The 25,878-nt window shown below is 38.0% G+C and overlaps 2 protein-coding genes across 2 annotated transcripts in view; one reads left to right on the top strand and one right to left on the bottom strand.

Annotated features, from left to right (window-relative positions):
* Positions 1 to 25,878, top strand: part of LOC131682937 (uncharacterized) — a 501,049-nt gene that overhangs the window by 68,213 nt on the left and 406,958 nt on the right. The gene's annotated exons all lie outside the window — the stretch shown is intronic.
* Positions 21,783 to 25,878, bottom strand: part of LOC131682942 (uncharacterized) — a 53,963-nt gene continuing 49,867 nt past the window's right edge. The window contains exons 7-8 of the mRNA XM_058964751.1: positions 22,218 to 22,378; positions 21,783 to 22,156 (exon numbers count right to left, since the gene is read on the bottom strand). Of these exons, the coding sequence (XP_058820734.1) occupies positions 22,356 to 22,378 (23 nt within the window). The 3' untranslated portion in view covers positions 21,783 to 22,156; positions 22,218 to 22,355. The remainder of the gene's footprint in view (positions 22,157 to 22,217; positions 22,379 to 25,878) is intronic.

Genomic DNA, 25,878 nt, shown 5'->3' with positions numbered 1-25,878 from the left:
AGGTACTTATGCAAATGACTAACAGAACCAATCCCAATTATAGCGACTTCCTTAAATTCCATACTCACGTATTCTACTCAAATGCGTACATAGAAACTCGGCAAAAAATTTAAGAATCTAAAAATTTGGAAATTTTAAAATCAATAAATTTAAAAATTTGGAAATATTAAGTTTCATAAATTTAAAAATATGTGAATCTAAAAATTTACCGATTCAAAAATTTTGAGATTTGAAAATTTATTATTTGAAAACCTAAAAATTTAGAAATGCGAAAATTTGAGGATTGGAAAAATTTACAGGTTTAGAAATTTAAAAACTTAGGAATTCAAAAATTTGGGAATCCAAAAATTTTAAAATCTTGGAATGTAAAAATTTAACTATTCAAACTTTTGAAACTATTTTTTTTTAATTTAAAAGTTTAGAAATTAAAAGTTTTTAATGTTTAAAATTTCGAAACTTAAATTTTTTGAAATTTTCGAATTTAAAGGTAATTTCAAAAACAAAGATTTAAAAGTTAGGAAAAATCAAAATTGAAAAGAATTTGAGGATCAAAAAATAAAAAATTTATGAATTTAAAAATTTTCAAGTTTAAATATTAAAAAATTGAAAAGTAAAAAAATCCAAGAATACAAAAATTTGAATTTAAAAAGTTTAAGGATACTAAAAATTTAAATATTCAAGAATCTAAAAATTTATATATTCGAAAATTTAAAAATTTTAAGATTTAAAGATTGAGAAACCTAAAAATTTTAAAAATTTAATAGTTTAAGCATCTAAAAATTTAAAAATTTAAATATTTAATAATTAAAAGATTTCAATATTAAGGAATGCGAAAATGTAGATTTAAAAACAAAAATTTAAGAAATTTGAATATCAAAATATTTTGAAATTTAAAGATTTCAATATTAAAAAGATTTCAAATTGGAATTTAAAAATTTAAGAATTAAAAGTTTAAAACATTAAAAATTCATAAATTTCAATATTTAAAAATTTAATAATTTATAATTTATAATAATTTTTAAAAGCTTCAATTTCTGATATTTAGAGCTGTTGAATTTTGGAAATTTTCAATTTATTTGCGTATTTTTGAATATTTGTATTCAGAGTTTTTAAATTTTTAAGCTCTTTGATTATAAATTTTTGAATTTTTGTTTTTTTTGAAAATTTTGCTTTTTCTAAATTTTTATCTCTTGAATTTTTGTACTTTTTATCAATTTGTATTTTTGTATTTCTAAATTTTTTGTTTTCTTGGACTTTTGCATTTTCGTATCTTTTATATTTTTGTAATAAATAACACATAATTGTGTTTTTGTATTTGTGTACTTTACCATTTTGTATTATGGTATTCTCGCATTTTTGTAATTTTGTATTTTTGTATTTCTACATTTTTGTATGTTTGTGTTTTCGTATTTTTGTATTTTTGTATTTTGGTATTTTTATATTTTTGTATATTAGTATATTTGTATTTTTGTATTCTTGCATTTTTATATTTTTCTATTTTTGTATTTTCAAATTTTCGTATTGTTGTATTTTTGCATTATTGAATTTTTGTATTGCTGTATTTTTATATTTGTATATTTTTGTATTGAGAATTTTTGTATTTTTGCGTTCAAGTATTTTTGGATTTCTGTATTTTTGTATTTATGTATTTTTGTATTTTTGCATTTTTGTGTTTTAGTTTTCTGCGTTGTTGTATTTTTGAATTTTTACATTTTTGTATTTTGCATTTTTATTTTAATTCGTATTTCCTTTAATGTCCTTAAAATTCATGAAACGTCGAGATTTTATGTTACACCGAAAAAAATGTTTTTGAGAAAAATAGACTTTTTGGAACTTTGCTGATTTCGCACCTTTTTGCTTTTCTTATATAGAAAGGTTATGCAATCGGTCGGAATTTAGACCTATTAAACGAGGCCAGCAGGGCCGAGTCTCTTATACCATTCGATTCAGTTTGAGATAGCAAAATGTCTGCGTATGTGTATATATGTGTGTGTCAAATAATTTAACTCAATTTTCTCAGAGATGGCTAAACCGATTTACATAAACTTAGTTTCAAATAAACGGTATAATGCTCCCATAAGCTGCTGTATAAATTTGAGTTGATCCGACTTCCGGTTCCGGAGTTAAGAATTGAAGAGTACGGTCACACAGCAAATTCCCTTATAAACTGGTAACACCATGATGCCCGAGCTAGGGGCCGATCACTCTAATAATGTATAACAAATTTGCATCAAATTAGAAAAAACGCATTTAATTTCCATTTTTGCATCATCCTTGCGCTCCCTCGCAGAAAAGTTTGTTTAACAAACGTCCTACGCTGATCACCTTTGTTCGACGTTTTGTTAAATGTCGGGCTAGTTTTTCTGTAGGGTTTTGACGTCTTACACGCAACGCAAACAACATTGCACGCAATGCAAAATACATTATGAATTTCTATTTTGATGGAAATAAATGCATTTAATTTCGCTGATTTTTAAAAATACATCACAAGTGATCTGCCCCTAGTGCCCGAGTGATATAATACATATTCAAATAGGTTCAACATTACTTGGATTTACGGTTCTATATCAATAACCAATCAAAGTAGTTTTGACCACATTGGCCACCTATGGCGGTTATTGATACCCCGCCAAGTTCCTAAGCTAATATCCCCCTATTTTCCAGCGAACTCTTAACCGATTTTTGCAAACTTGATTTCAAATTAAAGACATAATACTTCCATTGACTGCTATTGAATTTCATTCAGCCTTGATTTTTGGTTCCGGAATTACAGTTTGGTTATTGCGGTTACAAAGGAATTTCTCATATAAACCGGTACAATCGTAACACCCCATAGTTTAAAAATCTATTGAAATGAACATCAAAATACTTCGATTCGCTGGCCTAGATTCTTGGAATATATTGTCCACTATCGATAATTCCGGAAGTCCCGGGTTCCGGACATATTTCAGAATCAAAGCCACTTCGGTGATGACTGAACCAATTTTCACTAACCTAGTCTCAAATGGAAGGCATAGTATGAAGTTGCACCCCCCCATCTACCCCTCCTTCCTCTCACACCCCTTTCCAACTCTCTTACCTTCACCCCCCTCCCCCTCTCTTTGACAAACTTCACACCCGCATTCCCTTCACCCCAAATATGTTAGGTTTTTCCTAACGCATCCTCCCCTCCCACTAATTATGCCCCTACCATTTCCCTCCACTGCGCATTTCAAAATATGTTAAAGTGAAGACAACATTGAACTCGCGCTGTTAAGCTAATTAAATATTATATTTTTGTTTGTCTCAAGTGTGTCAGAGTCGACATGTTGCTCATCAGGTTCGTAGCAGTCGTGCACTCATATATACTTACCAAGTGTAATAAGAATGTAATATGTAATATACATTTCCTCAATGTTATACTGAACGTAACCAGCTTTGATAAATGAGAAAGACACAATTACACCACTAGGTGGATTAAAACAGGTTTTATTGCATTTTTGTGTTTTCCTATTTTTGTATTATTATATTTTTGTGTTTTCGTACTTTTGTATTTTTAAATTTTGTATTTCTGTATTTCTACCTTTCCGAATTATTGCATTTTTGTTATTATATTTTTGTAATTTTGGATTTTTTGTCTGTATTATAACATTTTTGTGTTTTTGTATTATTGTTTCTTCATATTTTTGTATTTTTAATTTTTGTATTTTTGTATTTCTGCATTTCTGAATCATTTCAAATTTGAATTTTTATTTTCATTGTATTGTATTGTATTATGGTGAATTTCTGAAATTTTTATTTTTGAATTTTGAAATTATTTAATTTTTTAAATGATTGAATGTTAGAACTTTTTGAAATTTCTAAAATTCTAAAATTCATGAATTTTTGAAATATTGAATTTTTGAATCTAACTTTTTGAATTCCTAAATAATTTAATTTATGGATTTTTGAATATTTGATATTTTCATCTCTTGATTTTTTATTTATTGATCCTTTGAACTTTTGCATTTATGAATTTTTGTGTTTTTCTATTTTTGTTTATTTGAATTTTTGTGTTTTATAGTTTTGTGATTTTGTGTTTTTATATTCTTGTGTTTTTGTATCTTTGTGTTCTTGTATTTTTGGGTTTCAGTATGTTGAATTTTTCTATTCTTGTATTTTTGTATTTTTTAAGTTTTGTATTTTCGTATTCGTAGTTTTGTATTTTAGTATATTCGAATTTTGGTATTTTGTTATTTTTGTATTATTAAATTGATGTATTGTTGGATTGTTGTATTTCTGTATTTGAGTATTTTTGCATTATTTTATTCTTGGATTTTTAGCATTTTTGTATTGTTGTAATCTTGTATTTTTGCATTACTGAATTTTTGTATTTTCATATTTTCGTATTTTTGCATTTCGTTTTTTTGTGTTTCAGTATTTTTGTATTCTGGTATTTTTGCATTTTTAGTAATATCGTATTTTTGTATTTTCGTATATTTGTATTTTCGTTTTTTTACTCTTTTGTTTTTTGTATTTTGGTATTTTTGTGATTTTGTATCTTTGTGTTTTTGTATGTGTTCTATTATTGCATTCTTGTATTTTTGCATTTTCTTTTTTTGTTTTTTAAAATTTTTGTACTTGCCTATTTTGGCACTTTCGTATTCATACATATTTGTATTTTTGTATTGTTGTATTTCTGTATTTGAGTATTTTTGTATTCTTGTATTTTTAGTATTTTAGTTTTTTGTATCATTGAATTTTTTGTATTTTTATATTTTTATGCTCTTGTATTTTTGTATTATGGTATTTTTGAGTTTTTCTATTTTTTTATTTATATTTTTGTATGAGTTTTTGTATTTCTGTATTGTTTCATTTTTGAATTTTAGTAATTTTGTATTGTTGGATTGTTATATTTCTGTATTTCAATAATTTTGTATTTTTAACATTTTTGTACTTTTTGTACTTTTTTATCCCTGTATTTTTATATTTTTTGTGTTTATAGATTCTTGTATTTTTGAAATTTTTATGTTTTTAGAATTTTAGTATTTCTGTATTTTAGTTTGTTTGTATTATTGTGTTTTTGAATTTCTGGATTTATATATTTTGTCTTTTTCTGAAATTTGAATTTTTGAACTTAAGAATTTTTCAATATCGGATTTTTATAAATTTTTGAGGTTTTTAATTTTAAACATTAGAATTTTTGAATGGTTCGAAATATTGAATTTTTGGTTACTGAAATTTCTAAAATTTTCATCTTCTTGAATTTTTGAATCTTTGACTTTTTGAACTTTTAAATACTCGAATTTATGATTTTTTCAATTTCTGAATATTTAGTATTCTGTTATCTTGAATTTTTAATTTATTGATCCTTTGAATTTTTGCATTTATATATTTTTGTATTTTGTTTTTGTTGTATTTTTGTGTTTTTGCGTTACAAACGCAATTTTTACAATTTTACAATACAATTTTTTGTTGTTGCGTTGAATTGCAGAAGTTTTTAATATTAGAATACAAGATTTTTTTAATTGCTGAATTCTTGATATTTTTTTAATATTTGAATGTTTGAATTTGAATTTCTGAATTACAGAATTTTTGAATTCTTTGCTCTTCGAATTTTGGAATTTTTAATAATTGAATATTGGGAGTTATTGAATTTTTGAAACCAGAATTTTCAAATTATTGCATGTTTTAATCAATAATTTTTCGAGTTTTTGAATTTCCGAACCTTTGAATTACCGGATCTTTGAATTTTTATTTCTTTTCCAATTTTTGGATTTTAGAAATCTTCGAATTCTTGAATTTTCGAATATTCGAATTTCTGAATTTTTGATGTCTTCAATTTTTGATCTTTTGAATTTGAGAATTTTGTGCTAAGAAGGGGTTTTCATTTTTTTTGTATTTTTAGTGCTTTTTAATTTTAGTAATTTTGTATTTTTAATTTTTTCTTTTTGTATTTGTATTTTTATTGTGGTTGTATTAATTTGATTTGGAATTTTTGCATCTTTGTATTTTAGAACTATTGAATTTGTAACACTTGAATTGCATTACATGAATTTTTGTATCATCGTGTTCCTGAATTTTTGGGTCTTACTTTTTGAACATTTCGATTTTTGAAGTTTATAATTTTTAACATTTGAATTCTTCAACTTTCCTGAATTTTTGAAGATTTGATTTTTTTTAATTTTAGACTTTTTTTAATAATAACATTGTCTAATTTTGGAATATTCATTTTTTTAATTTTTGTGGATGTTTGTTGTTGTTATTGGAATTCTCTAATCTCAAAATTTTTAAATTTTTGATTACAGATATCTTGAATTTTAGATATTTTTAGCAAGCAATTTATATATTTTTGTTACTTCTGTCATTTATTTTCAAAAAACTATAAATTTTTCGCTCTCAACGTCTTGTATTTCTGATTGTTATAATGTACATAATTTATCATGTTTTAGAATTTCGTTCAGTTTTTGAATTCACAAATTATTGAATTTATCATTCCTCAGTTGTGCTTAATAACACTAGTAACAGTGACGTAGTGCTCTGCCAGTGATGTTATGCAGCAAAGCTAGCGTTGTGTGGCTGGACCACATAGTCGCAGCGAAGGATACCAAGCTGCACAAAGCCGCTGACGGTCCACCTGAAGAGGTGTTACCAAACCCGCCGGCGGATGTGCAAACCAACCTGTGATTCACTTATTTGTCCGATTTACTCCACAGTTTACAGAGAACAATTGCGCAAAGACTGAAGTCAAAAAAGTCTACCTATCGTGCACAATTGGAATCCGTCTTTGTAGCAATTTTGCTCGATAAGTAGACTTTTTTGGCTTCACTCTCTGCACTCTTTGCGCCCCTTTATACCCACTAAGACGTCCAAAAAATTGTTGCAAAACCGTTCAACACGGGTCCAACGATGGACGTTTGTTGAACGGTGTAACCCGCCAGGGTAACAATTTTGCACTGGGTGGAAATATACCCTTTTTTTTTGCGTATACACTCCGTAGAGTGTATTGTTTACGTAAAATTATGCTCATCGCTGTTCGGTACCGTTCACATTTAGTTGTAAATTTTTGTTCATTTTCGCGTTTGTGAACGGTTTTATTCGTACAGATAGGTTAGATAATTTTTGTTTTATGTTTGTGAATTAGTAACATAGGGCTTAGGTAGGCTACCGCTCTCCTCTTGCAAAAATTCGTGTGTACTGGTTATGCTGCTCATCGTTGACAGCTGTGCGACAAGGCGGTTGGCGGTTTGTGATAGTCGAGTGCGGAAGGCGGCCATCGTGTTAGAGTGGACAGAAAGTGACGGACCACGGCATCAAACAGACGTCCAGATAATTTTTGTCTTTTCGGGACAGTTCCCCGCCACTAGAAGGAAGGATTCAGTGCGCGCGTGTGACGGCGATATAAAACCGTCGAATAGTGCCGGCCCGTGGTTCGGGCACTAGTGAAGTGAGTGGTGTTGGTTCGCCGAAGTGGGACAGCTAACCGTAAAGGAGCATTCTCGCGTCCCCGGCTAAAACCCAAGGAACCGAACACCGACCGTTCTCGCTATAGAGGATAAGTCGAACGAGCCTAGCTCTCCTCTATAGCTAATAGCCAAGGAGAACGAAGCAGGGTGGACAAAGGTTCCCCCTGGGAAGTGCACTGCGGTGACTTCCGGGATAGCTTGCGGCGAGCAAGTTGATCCGGCGATAGTTCGCCAACGTCGCTAGGGAGGTTCCAACAAAGGAGCCAAGCTCACCTCCCTAGCTAACCGCAAAGGACCGCTGCCGGAGCAGCCAACGGAACCCGGACAAGTACGCGGCCGTTGTTGTCCCGGCCTGCCGGAAGGAAACCGCCCGCCTTCCCTTCACCAGCAGCATTGGGATTCCGCATCAGCAGCAGTGGAGAGTAGGAGAGAAATAAACACGGTAAATTTAATTCATTTGTTTGTTTACTTTTCTTGTTGTTACGAAAATCCGAAATTCTGTAGAGGCACCTAGTCCGCCCTGAAAAGAAGGGTTCGCCGGGCAAACCAGAACCCGAGTAGTGGGCAAACCCCTACTTACATTTGGCGCACAGCGCAAAACACACTGAAAAAAATATTTTCCTATTTTGGAAAATATTTTTTTCTTCCGGAGTGTGGGGTGCTTCTACTAAATCTAGGATTTTCGTAGAACAGTCGGTGAGGTTTCTTCCGCAATATTGTTCCGCGGTCGTATTATTTATTTATTTACATTTGTTGGCGTATTTTTTCGATTTTTTGTTTTTTCCTTTTTATTTTTGTCCGAATTTGTGGATTGCGTTGTTTGTGTTTGGTCTGCCGGACGAGTAGTTTGAAGGTTGTTGTCATTTATTCGGTTGCGGTGGCCAATCGCCTTGAATTCTCAACCCGGTTTGAGACATTTTTGGAGCAGCTTGATTTCCTGAAATTTTAAGGGAATCGTTAGTGGGCGAAAAATCAGAAATTTTACCGTACCAGTACTTACATGCTTTGTGTCTTGGTGATTTCTTCCAATATAGCGCAAGTTATGATGGCGTTGGAGAAATTCAACCAAGCGTGTGTGTTCATGCGCGTCGATCATTTACATTTCGATGAGCTGGATTTTGAGTTGCTATCTCGAAGCATTTTTCTCTCCTGATTCGGATCTTTCGGGTGTCCAGCGGCAGCGGCGTCTTCGGGGAATTTTGTCGCATGAGCGGTCGTCTCGGAGGGAATTAGTTCGCAATTTCCGGGGTGACGTGGGTGAAGAAAAGGAGATCTGCCTTGGTAAATTACTAACAATCAAGGAAGATCTCCAGTACCGGTGCCCAAACAAGGAGATTTACCGAACACGGTTGCTTCATTTGGGGTCTAGGCTCCAGGTTATCCGAAATTATGCGGCAGGGGAGGTCAACCAAGAAATTTCGGGGTTGCTGGAGGAAGTTCTAGCAGTTTATTCCAGTCATTTCAGTGACGAACAGGCAGCACTTCCTCCCGACAACCAAGAAGGGGAGGATGGAGAGATTTTGGGAGATTTGCTGAGTACAGACGTACCTGCAATTCCACAGGGATCCAATCCTTCCGATAACCAAGGATCTCTTTCTAAACAGCTCGTAGGGGACGACCTGTTGCGTGTCTTGTGCGAGATGAGGGACGAGATTCGACAATTGCGACAGCAATCCGACGATAATAGAGCCCTAGCGTCTCAGGGGTCTGATGCTTTTTCTAAAGCTACCGAAACGCTAATGGGCGGGATTGCTTCACTGACAACAATTTCGTCAGTTTTGAGAAAGACGGTTCAAGAAGTTGTCTCACTTCGTGAATCCGTGAATGAACTTCGGGCACTAGTACATCAGAAGGAAAGTGCTTCCGAGAAGGATCTGCAGACCGATCTGGAAGATTTGCGTTTGATGGACGTACCCGATTCATTTGATGCACCAGAGATTCCTCGCCCAACACTGGCGCCCAGTCCCGATCAATTTGTGTTGAAGCGAGGATTCTCGGGTCAACAAAATCTATGTCCATCACTTCCTATCGAGAAACCGAAACAGAATACTGGATTCACAGCCCCGTACCAAACTCAGAACCAGCCTTACGTTCCTGAATTGACCGAACAGCTGGCGGGACCATCATATCCGAACTTTTCGATATCCACCCATGCGGGAAACGGATCGATGGTGGCCCCCAGGAATTACTCGCGAAACCCGCAACGCGTCGCTGATTGGAAGATTCGGAAGTATGCTGGAACTGATGAAGGAACTGGACTTAATGAGTTTTTGGACACCGTAGCAAATTACGCTGCGTGTGAACAAATGTGCGAAGAAGAACTTTTCAATTCTGCGATGCATCTGTTCACTGGCAATGCTTTGACCTGGTATCAGGCTATGCGTGGCAAAACCGGTTGTTTAACTGGAACCATCTTGTTTGCGAGCTCAAGGTAAATTTCGTACATCCTGAACTTGATGCTACGCTCAAAATGAAGGCTCTCCAGCGCCGGCAGATGCGTAACGAATCTTTCCAGGAATATTTCCTGGAAATGGAAAAAATATTTCGTGCTATGACGGTTCCAATGGCACCGAGCGAAAAGCTCGACGTGCTGAAGCGGAACCTGAAAGCCGACTATAAACAAATGCTAATCCTCAGGCCAGTGAACACGCTTTCAGAATTGATGAGTCTTGGTAAATCGATCGACGCCTCCAAGACGCCGATTTATCAGAAAGTTTTCGGTTCTTCTCGGGAAGTTGCTGCTTATTCTGATAATCCACCACAAAACAAACAAAAACAAAACAATCAAAACCAAAAGAGAAGTGGACAGAATAACGGCAACGCATAATCCAAAACGTTTTGGAGCAAGAATGCCAAACCGGCAGGTCTTGATTCAAACAAGCCTCCTGACAACCAGAAAAAGAAACAGCAAGGGAATCAGGATGGCAAGAATCTCGAGGGAAGCAATCAAAAACCGATCGAACCACCGCAGAAACCTATGATGTGCCTAGAATATTTGGTGGAAAAGCATCGTCCTCCAGTGCTCGGCGTCTGCTACAATTGTGGCGACAAAGGACACGAATATGAGGAATGCCGGAAACCAAGACGGGTCTTCTGCATAGTGTGCGGATTTAAAGGTTTTGATGTTTCTCGTTGCCCTTACTGCCTAAAAAACGGGATCAGAACCAACTGAAGTCGCAGTTGGCAGTAAAACAGCGCTCCAAACAATAACTCATTATTAACCCCCAGATTTACGACAGTTTTCGACCGGCTCGTGATGAGGACTATGATAATTCGTTGTCTGTCGAAACCATCGTCCTTGACGACCCGTTCGATAACCGTCCATTTGCAATTGTCGCTGTGTACGGCAAATCCTTCAAAGCCTTGCTCGACAGTGGTAGTAACGCCACGATTATGACTAAAAAGCTATACCAAAAGTTTTCAAAAAGTCCCTTGAAAAGTTTGGAACGACCATTCGAACTACATTCTGCAAATGGTCAAACCTTACCAATCATTGGACAAGCGTATATCCCGTATACTTTTCAAAATTTGACAAAGGTCCTATGCACTCTTGTAGTAGAGCATCTGACCGTCAACTCCATTCTAGGTATGGACTTTTGGCGCGCCTTTGGGATTTCTCCTGAGATACAAAACTGTGCTCTGTTGAACTCAGGTCAGGAATCAGAAGACGATGAAGAAGATGAAGTACCGCGTGAGTCGATACTCACTTCGGAACAGTTAGTGCGCGTAGAAGAAGTAAAGAAGTGTTTCCAGGCAGTAGAGCCCGGAAAGCTAAGCCCAACCTCATTCACAGAGCACAGGATTGTCATCAAAGATGAATTCCAAGGTGCGGCACCCGTTTGCCGATATCCTTATCATATGAGCCCAAAGAAACTGTCTAAGGTCTGGGAAGAAGTTGACCGATGGCGGTCTATGGGAATTATCGAGGAGTCTGATTCGGATTGGTCGCTTAATATTGTGGCGGTCACGAAACCAGACGACTCAATCCGCCTTTGTCTAGACGCTAGGCCTCTCAATGGGCGTACTGTACGGGATGCATACCCTCTGCCCCACCCTGGGCGAATATTGGGCGGCTTACCCAAGGCGAAGTACCTGTCTACCATAGACTTGAAGGAGGCCTTTCTCCAGGTACCCCTGGCTAAGGATAGTCGCAAATATACCGCTTTCAGTGTTCCCGGCAGGGGTATGTTCCAATTTACCCGTCTACCATTTGGTCTCGTCAACAGCCCCGCTACTCTGGCGCGACTGATGGACCAGGTTCTAGGACGAGGTAAATGGGAACCTTACGTTTTCGTCTACCTAGATGACATCATCGTGGTAAGCGAAACGTTCGAGCATCACATACAGTTGCTCAAAGCAGTGGCCGATTGTCTAGCAAGAGCCAATCTAACCATCAATTTGGAAAAATCCCGTTTTGGAGTCCCCGAACTAAAGTTTCTTGGTTATTTGTTAAATCGGGACGGACTCAAGGTCAATCCTGACAAAGTTCAGCCGATTCTCGACTACGAGAGACCGGTTTCCGTGACGAAACTTCGTCGTTTCCTCGGTATGTGGGGTTATTACCGCCGCTTCATTGATCGGTTCAGTGAGGTCACTGCTCCCTTGAGCGATCTGCTCAAAACGAAAACCAAGAGCTTAGTTTGGAACTCCGAGGCAGAACTCGCGTTCCTTAAAATTAAGGAACTTCTAGTCATTCCTCCAGTTTTAGTCCCACCAGACTTCTCCAAAGAGTTTATCCTTCAGACAGACGCTAGTGACGTAGCAGTCGCTGCTGTTCTGGTGCAGGAGTATCCCGAGGGCGAGAAAGTAGTTGCTTACTTTTCGCACAAACTGACCACTCCCCAAAGGAACTACCATGCAACTGAGAAGGATGGTCTGGCGGTGATAATGGCGGTTGAACACTTTCGAGGTTACTTGGAAGGTTATCATTTTCGACTGGTCACTGATTCGTCAGCGATTACATGGATACTGAAGACTAAATGGAAAACCAGTTCACGTTTGAGTCGTTGGAGTTTAGAATTACAACTCTACGACATGTCTATTGAGCACCGGAAAGGCAAGGACAATGTCGTTCCTGATGCGTTATCCCGGGCCGTAGCAGCCGTTTCAGCTTTGTCCACCTCAGACTGGTACTGTTCCATGAAGTCAAAAGTTATCCAAAATCCTGACGACTATGCCGACTTCAAAGTAGAAAATGATCAACTTTTTAAGTATGTCAACTCAAAAGTTGTTCCGTGCGACTCGCGGTTCAGTTGGAAACTCGTCCCAGCACCCGAGTTCCGTCAAGATTTGATCCAACGTACCCACGAAAATTTGCTTCACGTGGGATACGATAAAACGATCCACGAAGTGCAGTTGCGATACTACTGGCCTCGTATGGGATCGGAAGTACGAAAGTTTATTCGAGAATGTGGGACGTGCAAGGAAATCAAAGCTCCTTTCGTCCCAGTCCAGCCCGAAATGGGTCAGTCGCGTGCGACTAATGCACCATGGCGAATGGTTTCTGTGGACTATATTGGTCCTCTTCCAAAAAGCAAACGTGGCAATCAACACTTGCTTGTCGTCCTCGACGTCTTCAGCAAGTACGTCATGTTAACCCCCGTTCGAAAAATCGCTAGTACATCACTCTGTACGATACTACGCGAACAGTGGTTCAATCGCCATGGTAGCCCGGAAATTCTGCTAAGCGACAATGCCTCCACTTTCACCTCGAAGGAGTTCAGTCAATTCATAAAAGAAACCAACGTCAAACATTGGCTGAATTCCCGCTATCATTCGCAGGCTAACCCAGTGGAGCGAACAAATCGCTCGATAAACACCGCAATCCGGGCATATGCTCGAACCGAGCAGCGCAACTGGGATGTCCACATCACCGATGTGGAGCGCATCCTAAATACTACCGTTCATTCCTCCACTGGGTTTAGTCCTCATTTCATTATACACGGGTGTGAAATGGCATCTGCCGATGACTTCAGCAGGATTTCCGGTGAGGGTGACCTAGAAACAAGACACCAACAGATAGACAAAATCCGTGAGATTGTGGTCAAAAATTTGGCAAAGGCAAGCGAGGGCATTCGACATCAGTACAACTTGCGTCATCGAAAGTTCTCTAAACCTTTTGAAACGGGACAAATGGTGTACCGTCGAAACATGAAGTTGTCGAATGCACTCGAGTCTTACAATGCTAAACTTGGACCACAATACTTACCGGCAAAAATTGTCTCAAAAAAGGGTGTATCCTCCTACGAGCTGGAGGATTTAGCAGGTAAAAATCTCGGAGTTTGGCCAGCAAATCTCCTTAAACCAGCATAAAAAAAACTTTCCGTGCCGTTTGTGGACTGACGGTATGCTTTTATATGGATTACTCACTTGGGAGTTTTCCAAAAGCAACCGCCAGTTCCCGACGGCAACAACAACAACACGGACTTTGGTCCGAATAAAAAAACAATAAACATTTCTCCGTCTTCTCTATTTTTATTGTGGAAGACCAACTCTGCCGCGAGAAGGTTCTTCAACACCTTCTTGCAATTTTTCAGAGCCACACTCACGCAGTGTGGTAAACAAACACTCGCATGAAATATATGCTCCGGCCCCGGTGACGACTATGGTAGGGTGGAATACTCTACTAAAAAAACACTAATCTTATACCGTGCCGTTCTTCCGGGCACCGGACACATCTAAATACACTACCTGCCGTGTTCGGCAAACAAATACAAAAAAATTCTTTTGCGCCCCACTCGCGCAGTGAGGTAACCAAATTATTCACTAATTTGCTTTGTTCCGGCGGTCGAGACGGTTACGGTAAACAAAACTTTCTTACCAAACCAGTACCAGTGTTTGGAAGAAACAAAACGAACCTATCATACCGTCTTTTCACCGCCGGATGCATACACATCATTCTTCTGCCGTGTTCGGCAACATAAATTTTTTTTCCAAAAACCCCTCTTCATGGGGAACACTCGCACCTACGGGTGCACAAAATTATATATAATTTCCCCTTGTTTGGGGCACCAGAACATTAAAAAAAAATCACCAATCCCTTCTTCGGCAGGGACCGTTAATTTCGCGCCACTAGTTCCCAACCGGCAGGAATCCCGCGACACGAACGAACGGGTTAGAAACGCGAAAACAACACATCGTCCACGGCGATTTCGCAATACCGAACTTGTTTTGATTTTGGTTCATTCATCCTGTCGATGGATGACACCATTATCGATTTTGACATTTTCCCCGATGTTCGCATCAATGCTCTGCATCATGCAGGTGTAGCCCGATTTGGATCAGAGTGGTGTAAGTGGAAGAGCGAATGGGGTAAAACGGTACCGTGTCTTCGATTTCGGGTCGATAGATACAATTTTATTTCGCATAATATTGGGTTTGTGGTTAAACCTGGGATGGTTCGTTTGATTCCGGTGGGAATCATTTTGATCTGTTTAAATTATGCGAAAGACATTCTTTGGTCCCTCTCAAACGTTTCTTTTGCCATGTAGGAAGCGTTTTGAGGCGAAAAGGGACGAATATACAAACTTTTTGTCCGGAATGTCTGTGAGTGGGAGAAACGATGACGTGTTAAGCGGTATGGTATGTGTGAATGTATGAGTGCAGAATCGTATTGAAGGAATGTGTGAATGATCAGATAAAATTGTTTTGGGGTCAATTCGAAGTGCTTATCGGAATGTGAATGATCGAGTAGGCCACTGATTGAGGATGAATGAATGAGATAATTGTATGAATGTATTTGGATAGAAACCCCAACACAAGCGTATATTACTGGTACCGTTAGGACACGAAAGACATTTCTGGACAGTCGATGATAAAACGAACAATGTAATGCCGACAACCGTTCCCCTGCAAGTTGAAACATTGAAAATTGTCAATGCCACTTGCAGAATTTTGGGAATTTCGAGTTGTTACCGATCTTGTTTTCAGATTGGATTTAGGGTTCAACCCATAGCCGAGTAATGACGATGGCTGATAGCCTCTCGCTTCGCGTATGCTGTCAGTATTATCAGACCAAACACAGGCAAACTTTTCACCAATGAGGACCGCCGGTCGATTAGTTTTTTTTTTGACATGAATTATTGATAAATTGCGGAAGAAATAATTAGGTGTAGTTAGTTTTTCTTTGTTTATTTATTTATTCATTTCGTTCATTATTATTGTATCGGTGTTAGGTGTTAGGTTAGAAAAAAATTGTTTCCAATTTTTTTTCCACCCGGTGTGGGCGAGATTGTAACCCGCCAGGGTAACAATTTTGCACTGGGTGGAAATATACCCTTTTTTTTGCGTATACACTCCGTAGAGTGTATTGTTTACGTAAAATTATGCTCACCGCTGTTCGGTACCGTTCACATTTAGTTGTAAATTTTTGTTCATTTTCGCGTTTGTGAACGGTTTTATTCGTACAGATAGGTTAGATTTTTTATTTTATGTTTGTGAATTAGTAACATAGGGCTTAGGTAGGCTACCGCTCTCCTCTTGCAAAAATTCGTGTGTACTGGTTATGCTGCTCATCGTTGACAGCTGTGCGACAAGGCGGTTGGCGGTTTGTGATAGTCGAGTGCGGAAGGCGGCCATCGTGTTAGAGTGGACAGAAAGTGACGGACCACGGCATCAAACAGACGTCCAGATAATTTTTGTCTTTTCGGGACAGTTCCCCGCCACTAGAAGGAAGGATTCAGTGCGCGCGTGTGACGGCGATATAAAACCGTCGAATAGTGCCGGCCCGTGGTTCGGGCACTAGTGAAGTGAGTGGTGTTGGTTCGCCGAAGTGGGACAGCTAACCGTAAAGGAGCATTCTCGCGTCCCCGGCTAAAACCCAAGGAACCGAACACCGACCGTTCTCGCTATAGAGGATAAGTCGAACGAGCCTAGCTCTCCTCTATAGCTAATAGCCAAGGAGAACGAAGCAGGGTGGACAAAGGTTCCCCCTGGGAAGTGCACTGCGGTGACTTCCGGGATAGCTTGCGGCGAGCAAGTTGATCCGGCGATAGTTCGCCAACGTCGCTAGGGAGGTTCCAACAAAGGAGCCAAGCTCACCTCCCTAGCTAACCGCAAAGGACCGCTGCCGGAGCAGCCAACGGAACCCGGACAAGTACGCGGCCGTTGTTGTCCCGGCCTGCCGGAAGGAAACCGCCCGCCTTCCCTTCACCAGCAGCATTGGGATTCCGCATCAGCAGCAGTGGAGAGTAGGAGAGAAATAAACACGGTAAATTTAATTCATTTGTTTGTTTACTTTTCTTGTTGTTACGAAAATCCGAAATTCTGTAGAGGCACCTAGTCCGCCCTGAAAAGAAGGGTTCGCCGGGCAAACCAGAACCCGAGTAGTGGGCAAACCCCTACTTACAACGGTTATTTGGACGTTGTACAAATTGGTCCAACGAACGTCCTTTACTGGACGATTTTGAAACCAACCGTTCTTAGAGGGTACCCGGTCAAACCATTCGGAATTTGATTCGGAATCCTGAATGGAGTCAGTATGGATTCCAAATCAAATGCAACAACCGATTCTAAGTCGGAATCGGTTGTTGCATTTGATTTGGAATCCATAATGACTCCATTCAGAAATCCGAACCGGTTCCGGAATGAGTTTAACTGGGTACTAGTGCCTTCGGTTTACTCAAATATACTCAGTCAAACCGATTCCGAAACCGGTTCGGTATCTTTAATGAATTCAATAAGGATTTCGACTTAGCTCAAATGCAATAACCTATTCTGACTCAGTAGGTTTCGGAATCGGTTGTTGCCTTTCAACTGGATTCGATAGGTAGACTGGTTTGACCAGGTACCGGGTAAGCCGACTGAGTGGTATCGATTTGATCTGCAGTAACTTGGTATCCACAAAAACGCACTGTGATTGTGCCTAAGCATATCATTTATACAAAATATCAAAGTACTACATCCGTAGCAACGTTACATTGCATTTATGTGCGTTATCCATCTTCACTGCCGCTTAGTCGGCTTTAAACTAGCCATAACCCATGTTTGAGTAAACCAGACGAACGAGTGGATCACAGATTTGATTGCACTTCCGACGGATGATTTACAAACACGTTCTCCAGCGGAAACTTGGCCTCAGCTGTGTGGCCAAGCTGCATCACACTAACTTTGCTGCATAACATCACTTGGCAGAGCATTGTATAACTGTTACTAATGTTAATAAGTACAACTGAAAAATCAAACAATTAAACAACTAGAAAATTCAAATACTGCAGTCCAAAATTCCGAAACAAATTATGCAGAAATTATCCACACAAATCCAGAAATACAAAACTTTAAGAACTTTTTTTCAGATTAACTAATATTAAATGTACTTTGTAAAACATTTTCAATTTTTCCTGAATAATATTTCTAAATCGATGAAAGGAGTATGAGCTGTCATTAAACGTCAAATTTTGACGTTTACAGACAGCTTTTACACGTTTCATTGATTTAGAACAACTTTGAATTATTTGTTACTCTATGGGAGGCGGGATGCCCCACCCGAAGGTACCATCCGCCGGCAGGCATGCTGGCGACCGGATGGCGTGCGAACGGCAGGCAAAAGGCATGCGAATGGCGGGGCTAATATTCATAGCAAAAAACGCAGCCATCCGCCTGGTTGTTGCATCTGAGCCTGCATTTCGTTCGCCCGTCACTTGTCGGCATGTATTGAGGCGATCGGTGTTGGCAGGTGGGGCATTCGCCCTCAGTTAGCTATCCATCTGCCGTGGTAATGTGGGCAGCATCTACTTCACGACTGAACGTAATAATTAATCCAACGGGTAAATACATCAACCCCGGACAAATTTTCACTTTGTGGTAAACTTACAGATTATTTTGTCTTTAAAGTGAACTTGCATATTAATTTATGAGAAATAGTTCATCATTATTGAGTTAACTCATAAAATGTTTTTGTAATTAAATTCCTTGCATTAAGCAGATGTGTTTTCATACTTTGATATTCGAAATCGGTTTAGTATTGCCCCTAAAACACAAATAAAACAAATTTTTTTATATAACGGTCTCATTTTTAGTTAAAAATTGGTGAGGAATGAAAATATAAAATGTTTAATTACCTCCGCCGTTCGTGAACGGATTTAGATAGCTTGTTAGAAAGTTATTTATATCTCGAATTCTATGCACATTGCGCGATTAAATTTCTTGGTTCGAAAGTTTCGTGCCTAAAACATGTCATTTTTTGACCCATTACCCATTTCTCATGAAGGAAACAACATATCTAAAAACAAAAATAATAGCGTCAAATGGTCTCGTAAGACCTTTCGTTTAAAACTAGTTTTGTTAAGATCGGTTCAGCCATTGCTGAGATTACATGACATTAGTGTACATACATACAGATACACACAGACATTGTCCCAATCTGTCGAGCTGAGTTGGTTGGAATATGAGACTCGGCCCTCCGGGCCTCGAAAAAACTTTTCAAAGATTGAGCGTATCCTATACTTTTATTTTTTTAATAATGTAATAAACATCAAATGACGTGTTCACAAAAAACGAAAAGTCATTGTCAAAAGCAAATACCTTGATATTGTAAAAAGGACCAAGAAGTATAATTCTCCAGAATTTCTCCTCAAAGTGAATTTTGATATTTGGTTTTGAGCCCTAATCACATGTTTGTCGAGAATTAAATGTGTATGTTTATTGAGAATTAGTCTATTGTACACAATAGACCTTTCTCGTCAAAAAATTTTATATGATAGGATGCTTCCTTTTTTATCCCCAATTCGTTACTGCCGATTGCCGCGATGATTTGGTACCTCTAACTATTGAAAAAATCAAAAATAGTGCAAGCTGCTCATTTAACCCCATATTCTGAATACCTATCTTGCCTTGTTTCCCCGTATTTTTACACCATTTGGATGAATTTCCTGTGGGGAATACTAAAAGGATGCCAGATCTGCATATATATTAGTAAATCTGCAGATTTTGCATTTTCACTGCAGATGTTTTGCAGATTACAAATATTAACAGAACAAAGCCTATGCCAGCCAATTTATACACAAGCCTTCAACATTTTTGATCATTTAAAATATATACATACTACATTTCTATGTCAAATTTATTGAAGATTTTTGTAGCAATCTGCAGACTTTTATATTTTCACTGCACGCTATTGTTTAAATAGACCTGGCATCACTGATGCTGAAATGATTCATTTATATACCTGTCAAAAACAGTTCAGTGTGCTTGTTTACCTAAGACTTGTTTACATGGACTTTTAAAATTTTTTAATTTTTCGGAAGGATAAGTAATTAGTATATTGTGAATATATATGTGTCTCCGGTGCCGTGTGTTATGGTGGTACCGGACGGAACCGTTGGTCAGCAGACCGTCCTTGTCGTACTGGTCATAGATGCGACGTTTTTACTCATCTGATAGCACTTGACATGTTTCGGAGATCTGTCTTAACGCTCTCTACTTAGCGCAGGATACGCGAAACCGCTGCTAGCTTTCGAAAGAAAATTCCTAGCTGCTGCTACTCTATCAGTCTCTCTCTCGACTGAGGACTACAATTTCGGTCGACTAAATTGTGCTGCGAAAATTGTACTTCCTGGAATTTCACCTAACGAGATCAATTCATTGTGAGGAATTTCTCTGCGTTCCAATATTGCTTGCCTCTGTAGGTGATGATGTGTGTGGATTCACTTCGGCAGCCAGGTCTTATGTTTTGGGTAATTTTGCTATCTTATTCTGCTGAATAATAATAATAATAATAAATCGTCTGGCTAAAGCCTCTACCTTATACTATGGTCACTTTAAAAACGCATTGCTATTTAATCCTGTAGCTCTTGGCAAGTCAATCCTGGCACTGTTCTCGACTAATCCTGGCACTATACCGCTGACGTCGCACTTATTACGGTGATCAAACTTGGCGAGAGCGGCAGTGGTTTCGTCGGAATTGTTCACTCGACAAGCAGGAAGTGCAAGGACTCTGCTACTTATGCCTGAGCCCCTCGTTGAAACCTTCGTCCTGTCGGAGTGTTAGCTTCGTCCGATACCGGAGCGTATTGCTGAACCGAAGCAGTCTGCTACTGGCGCTGCTTCCTTCGAATCGGAATCGCTGAATATTCCCGTTAGCCGAATGTCCAACGTGGCCGAAGGCAAACCGATTGCAGCAACACCACCAACCGTAGCTGAAATTTTGGCCTTTAATCCAAGTCCCTGCCATTGACATAGCGACAGACGAGTGCAGCGCAGGTTGGACCATCGGTTGACTCGGTGCCGAACAGGGCGAAACAGCTGCAACATGAGCGGACCTAGTATGGGGTGTAAAGGTCATCAATTGCCATAGATCACCAAAATGCTCTGCGACTAACATTGTGAACAAAACAAACCAAACGAAATTGATCGCAACAACGATAAAATAATCTAAATTCTACCCAAACATTTGAAAATGAGAAAAAGGCAAAAGAAGTTTTGGTCGAATTCATTATAATTCTATTTAAAAATTGAATACTGTTTTATTTAGTTTGATTGCGCATATTGTTTACATCAGACCCACCCCTTAATTCATTGAGTACGTATTTCACTGCCTTTATAATCCTTTTGGAATCAGTTACAATAATCCTTTATAATAATTTTATAATAAGTGTATTGCTAGTTAGGACTTTTATATCAGCCGGGCTCTTTTATAATTTGTTATAAAATCATTATCAAAATTCTTCATAATCCATTGTTGCGTTATGTTTATGTACATGGCCAGATAGATAGTTTTTAACTGGAACGGAACGTGTGGATACGAAAAAACCTAATGTCAATTGTAGCCAGGGGGAGTTGTCAAATGCAGCCAAAGGGAACCGTCAAATGCAGTCAGGGGGGACTGTCAAATGTATCCAGTCCATTTAAAATATGTAAGGAAGAAAGAGTGGCTATGCAAGACAAGAGATAAAATGAACAGAAAAAAGAAAAAGAAAACATCTATCCACAGGTTCTGTCCCAGGATTTTAATAGAGAACATCAAAATTCGATTTGTTTGCATTTGGCAGTAGGCCTTTTTCAAATGTTTGGCTAGAAATTCTTTGCTTCTTCAATGAATCATGTAGAAAAGCATGCACAAAAAATTCTGCACGTTACGTTTATGTGAAAACATATATAGATTTTATCCATAATACTTTTCGCGTAAAAATTATGAGATTCGCACATAGCTACCCACCATTACTATCTGATTATGACTAAATGATGAATCACGTAGTTATGATGTGAGTAAATAATATTTTGAACAGGATTATCAATTAAATTTCATAGATCTTACAGATAGAAAGTAACTGGATATGTGTTAACATTTATATGAAGAATTATTAAATGTTGAGGATTTTTATTTACAATCAGAATTTCACGAAGTAATTTGAAACGCATAAATTTAAAAGCAAGTTATTTATTTCTAATATATGGAATAACTAGCGAAGATTATTTTTGTGGATCCAGTAAATGCCCAATCAGTTATCTCCATGAGAAATGTTCTAGAGGAGGCTTCATAGTTTTTACTTCATAGGTGGTTTATAGTGGAAATGCTGGCTGATTCGTGTAGGTAGTTAGCAAACATACAAATTGCCCTGACAGTCTTCTCGTTTATGTTGCTAGGACCGGGATTTCTGGCAACGATATATGGCTCGTATCGCTACGGTTCCTGCTGAATCCGGTTCGACACCCTCTGCTATTGCTATTTTGCTATTTTGAGTCGTAACTGATACCTGCCTTCCTGCGAGAACTTCCACTTCATCATCGCCATCATCCTGTAATAACACAAACAAGTTAGTTAATGTCATTGAACCAAAAATCTATGAGAACACTCACCATCACTGTATATTTCACTTAAGCAGTGTAGTGAGTTCTGCAGTAACATTTTAAGCGAAATGTCCAATAGCTCGAATCGCCTTAAATATTTACTAGGTTGCTTTTTTCGGCAGTAGCTGGTAGATTGACTCCAACAGTCTACGAACAAGACGGTGTTTTACCTGAAAATGAGGAAAAGATTACGTTTTCAACTGAACCCATTTGCAGCTTACGGGCCATTTGGTGGGGGGAGGGCAGTGGAGAAATCTTCATCTGCTTTATAACATAAGTGTCATTTCAGGGTATGCACTAAATTATTGTTCGAAACTGGGAGTCCACCAATGATGCCAAAAGACTATGATATGGCCCTGCCTATTTGTGATTATTGAATAGTTTTTTTTTCTGACATTCTAAAATCTTAAATGCGCTAATTTTGTGTACTACGATTATTTAGAGATGTTTTCGGAATGCTGTTTTAAGAAGTTCTGGATTGGCAGCTTAGAATACCTGTGAGTAATAAAAATATTATCAATTATCATTGCGCTGATAAATTCTCCCGATGTCCTTTACATCACCCACCTGTTTGTAGTTTTGTTGCTATGAATGCCATCCGAAAACCTAAAGATGTTGAAATAGAGAACCACCGCTTCGATTCCGATCAGCAGATGTAAATGTACCAATGCTTCGATGAATTGGCTGGAAGAAATTCGTACACATGACATCCAAATACTTATGGCACGAATGTTAGACATGTCAAGTCAAAGTCCTTAGCCAGTGCCTACAAAACTATATAGTTGAAGTTCATTAAGACGAATTAGAAATAGCATCAACCTCACCTTCTCGCAAATCTGCGACTCTGTTACGTCCATTTGCACTAACGGCCGAGGTGTACGTGGAGTATTTCTCAAAACCGGTTACTTTTATAACCCGTCTCGCAAAATAAGAACCCAGCGAACTGATCGTATGCGAGACACTCTCTGTGTGAAATTGAGTTAACAGATGAACTATAATATAAATATTGTACTAAAAATCATCGGTGGGGAGCACACGACTAACTTTTTATGCATTACAGGGCAATGTTTCGCATTTCTGATAGGTTGGATCTGTTCAAAAGGGATGGACGGCATCCGCTTTCATCAGTGCTGAAGGTGCATGCTTTTTTGCTACCGCCAGGTAGCTCGCAACTGCTACTCAATAATCTCACTTCACTCAAGAGTTTCTGCAGAATACACTACAAACAGCGGATCATCTTCATTGTCGACAAGTATTCCATCAGTGTGGCACAAGATACACGGATCCAATCCGTTCAAATATGTCGCCAACGTCATTCGTCGAAAAATTGTTACTTAGCGTTCTTCCACTTCGGTCGCATCCGGATGGCTCTGTGTAAACAATGTTTACATTGTTTACAGAATAATTCGTCCACTTCCAACGGCCATTCATTCGAACAAGGTGGGATATTTTTGGAAGCTCACTGCAGATTCTGATGAGCAGCCAATTTACTCATTAATAGACGGCTCTACACGAAATACATCTGCAACAGGCCATAGAATGATGAGAGCATAAGTAACGATTTCAGTTTTCGTGGTCAGCTCTGTAAAAAACAATTAATGTAATGAGGTGTACACAAAATGTAATTAAAAGAAATATTCTTGGTAGTATCATACCAGATTTTCACGATGTACAAAATTCCAAAATAGCAGCGTAACATTCAGTTAATGAAAACCCTGAACCAAAAATAAACAGCTCATGCCGCCTTTTCGAACACTGTTTTGACGTAGGACTTACGTCTTTCTTTACTATACTGGGTGTCATTTCAAAATTTTCAAAACGGATGCGTTACGTACACTTTGAACTCTAATAACTTTTCTCCTACTCAAGGAATTACTAATTTTGTTTCATAAATCGAAAGGAAAACGTTCAACGCTTGCTATTGATACCTTGTTTGCTATGTAAAACTTGTTTAAAAAGTTCAAAAACTACTTTTAATGCGAATCAACATTAATGCTAAAACCTATAAATATGGGTGTCACAGTTTTTCTTAAAGCCAGACGTGTGTAAGCCACAGAGCAGAACACACGTACGTGTGCTGCTCAACGAGAAGCTGCATTTTGACCACCAACCAAATCATAGCTACTGCCTTATCGCTGCCAACCAAGAACAGTCGTCGCCCTGCGTGAAATTCATTGCTCTCAGAAGTGGACAGAGTTACTAATTCGCAAGCTGCTCTTCCAGTGCCTGGTCCGTGAGATTGCACAGAATTTCAAAACCTACTCTTCCGGAGCTCAGCCGTAATGGCCCTTTAAGAAGCCAGCGAAGCCTGCCTGGTTAGTTTGTTGGAAAATACCAATCTGTGCGCTATCCATGCCAAGCGAATAATCATCATGCCGAGCGGGAAACGGCGAAATAATATTCACAACAAACGGTCCTTATTAGGACCACAAAATCGTTCTCAGAAGAATTACAATTGAAATTTCCATTTCGTGCTTTGGAAAATAACTTCCCTCTAATCGGGTTAGTTATTTTCTATAATAATATCCGAAAAATGTGCGATAAAACCAATAAACTGACCAATTGGACGGAAGCAATAAAATACCTACAACAATTTGAGTCAAAAAAGTGATATTAACGGAAAAATGCTTCGATCGTTTCTAAGTGTTTGGCAGCTGAAGTTGCCGATTTGTTTTCCAACGTCAATTATTTGCGCTGTGCTGTACGGAACAGATTTTTGCGCGATTTGTTGTGAAATAATTAAAACAATTGTGTAGTAGATTCCGTAGATTTTACCGTAAATTTTGATAGAAATGATTTTGTAAAAGCATTAATTAGCCGTGCTTTGAATGGTGGTTTTTGCAAATCTTTCTAGAACATTAGTGAATGTGGAATGATGAAAATATTTTCATTTGTCGCACAAAGGGATGGACTACCATCTGCACTAAGAAGTTTATAAAAGAGATCGCATTCCGATATACAATGCTCATTCGATGTGAGCTGCGAAAGGGGAATGTTCGTGTATGTACGCAGCAGATGCGAATTCGGGCAAGGTTCGAATCGTTAGCAAGGATTCTCGTCTGGTATCACCAAACATAGTTATCTACAAACCGTTCTTTTTAGGATGAAAACATAATGGAGAAAGAATTGAATTAGAAAGTTCCATTTAATAACTTGCATTGAGTTTGCGCCTGTCAAGTCTGCTGTACTTTAGCAGTGACACATAAACCAATGTTTATCGAATTAATCTACAAACCCGTAGGTTTTTGCAAATCTTTCTAGAACATTAGTGAATGTGGAAACCCTGCTACTAAGCGAATGCCACGCCAAAAAGAATGATTAAAATATTTTCATTTGTCGCACAAAGGGATGGACTACCATCTGCACTAAGAAGTTTATAAAAGAGATCGCATTCCGATATACAATGCTCATTCGATGTGAGCTGCGAAAGGGGAATGTTCGTGTATGTACGCATCTGGTGTATGTACTCATCTGGTATCACCCAAAATAGTTATCTGCAAACCGTTCTTATTAGGATGAAAATATAATGGAGAAAGAATTTATTTAGAAAGCTCCTTTTAATAACTTGGATTGAGTTTGCGCCTGTCAAGTCTGCTGTACTTTATCAATGACACATATAAACCAATGTTTATCGAATTAATCTACAATGCAAATCTTTCTAGAACATTAG

The sequence above is a fragment of the Topomyia yanbarensis genome, chromosome 2, assembly GCF_030247195.1.
Source record: "Topomyia yanbarensis strain Yona2022 chromosome 2, ASM3024719v1, whole genome shotgun sequence".
In the NCBI taxonomy this organism is placed as follows: domain Eukaryota; kingdom Metazoa; phylum Arthropoda; class Insecta; order Diptera; family Culicidae; genus Topomyia; species Topomyia yanbarensis.
This window is presented reverse-complemented; position numbering and strand designations above follow the sequence as displayed.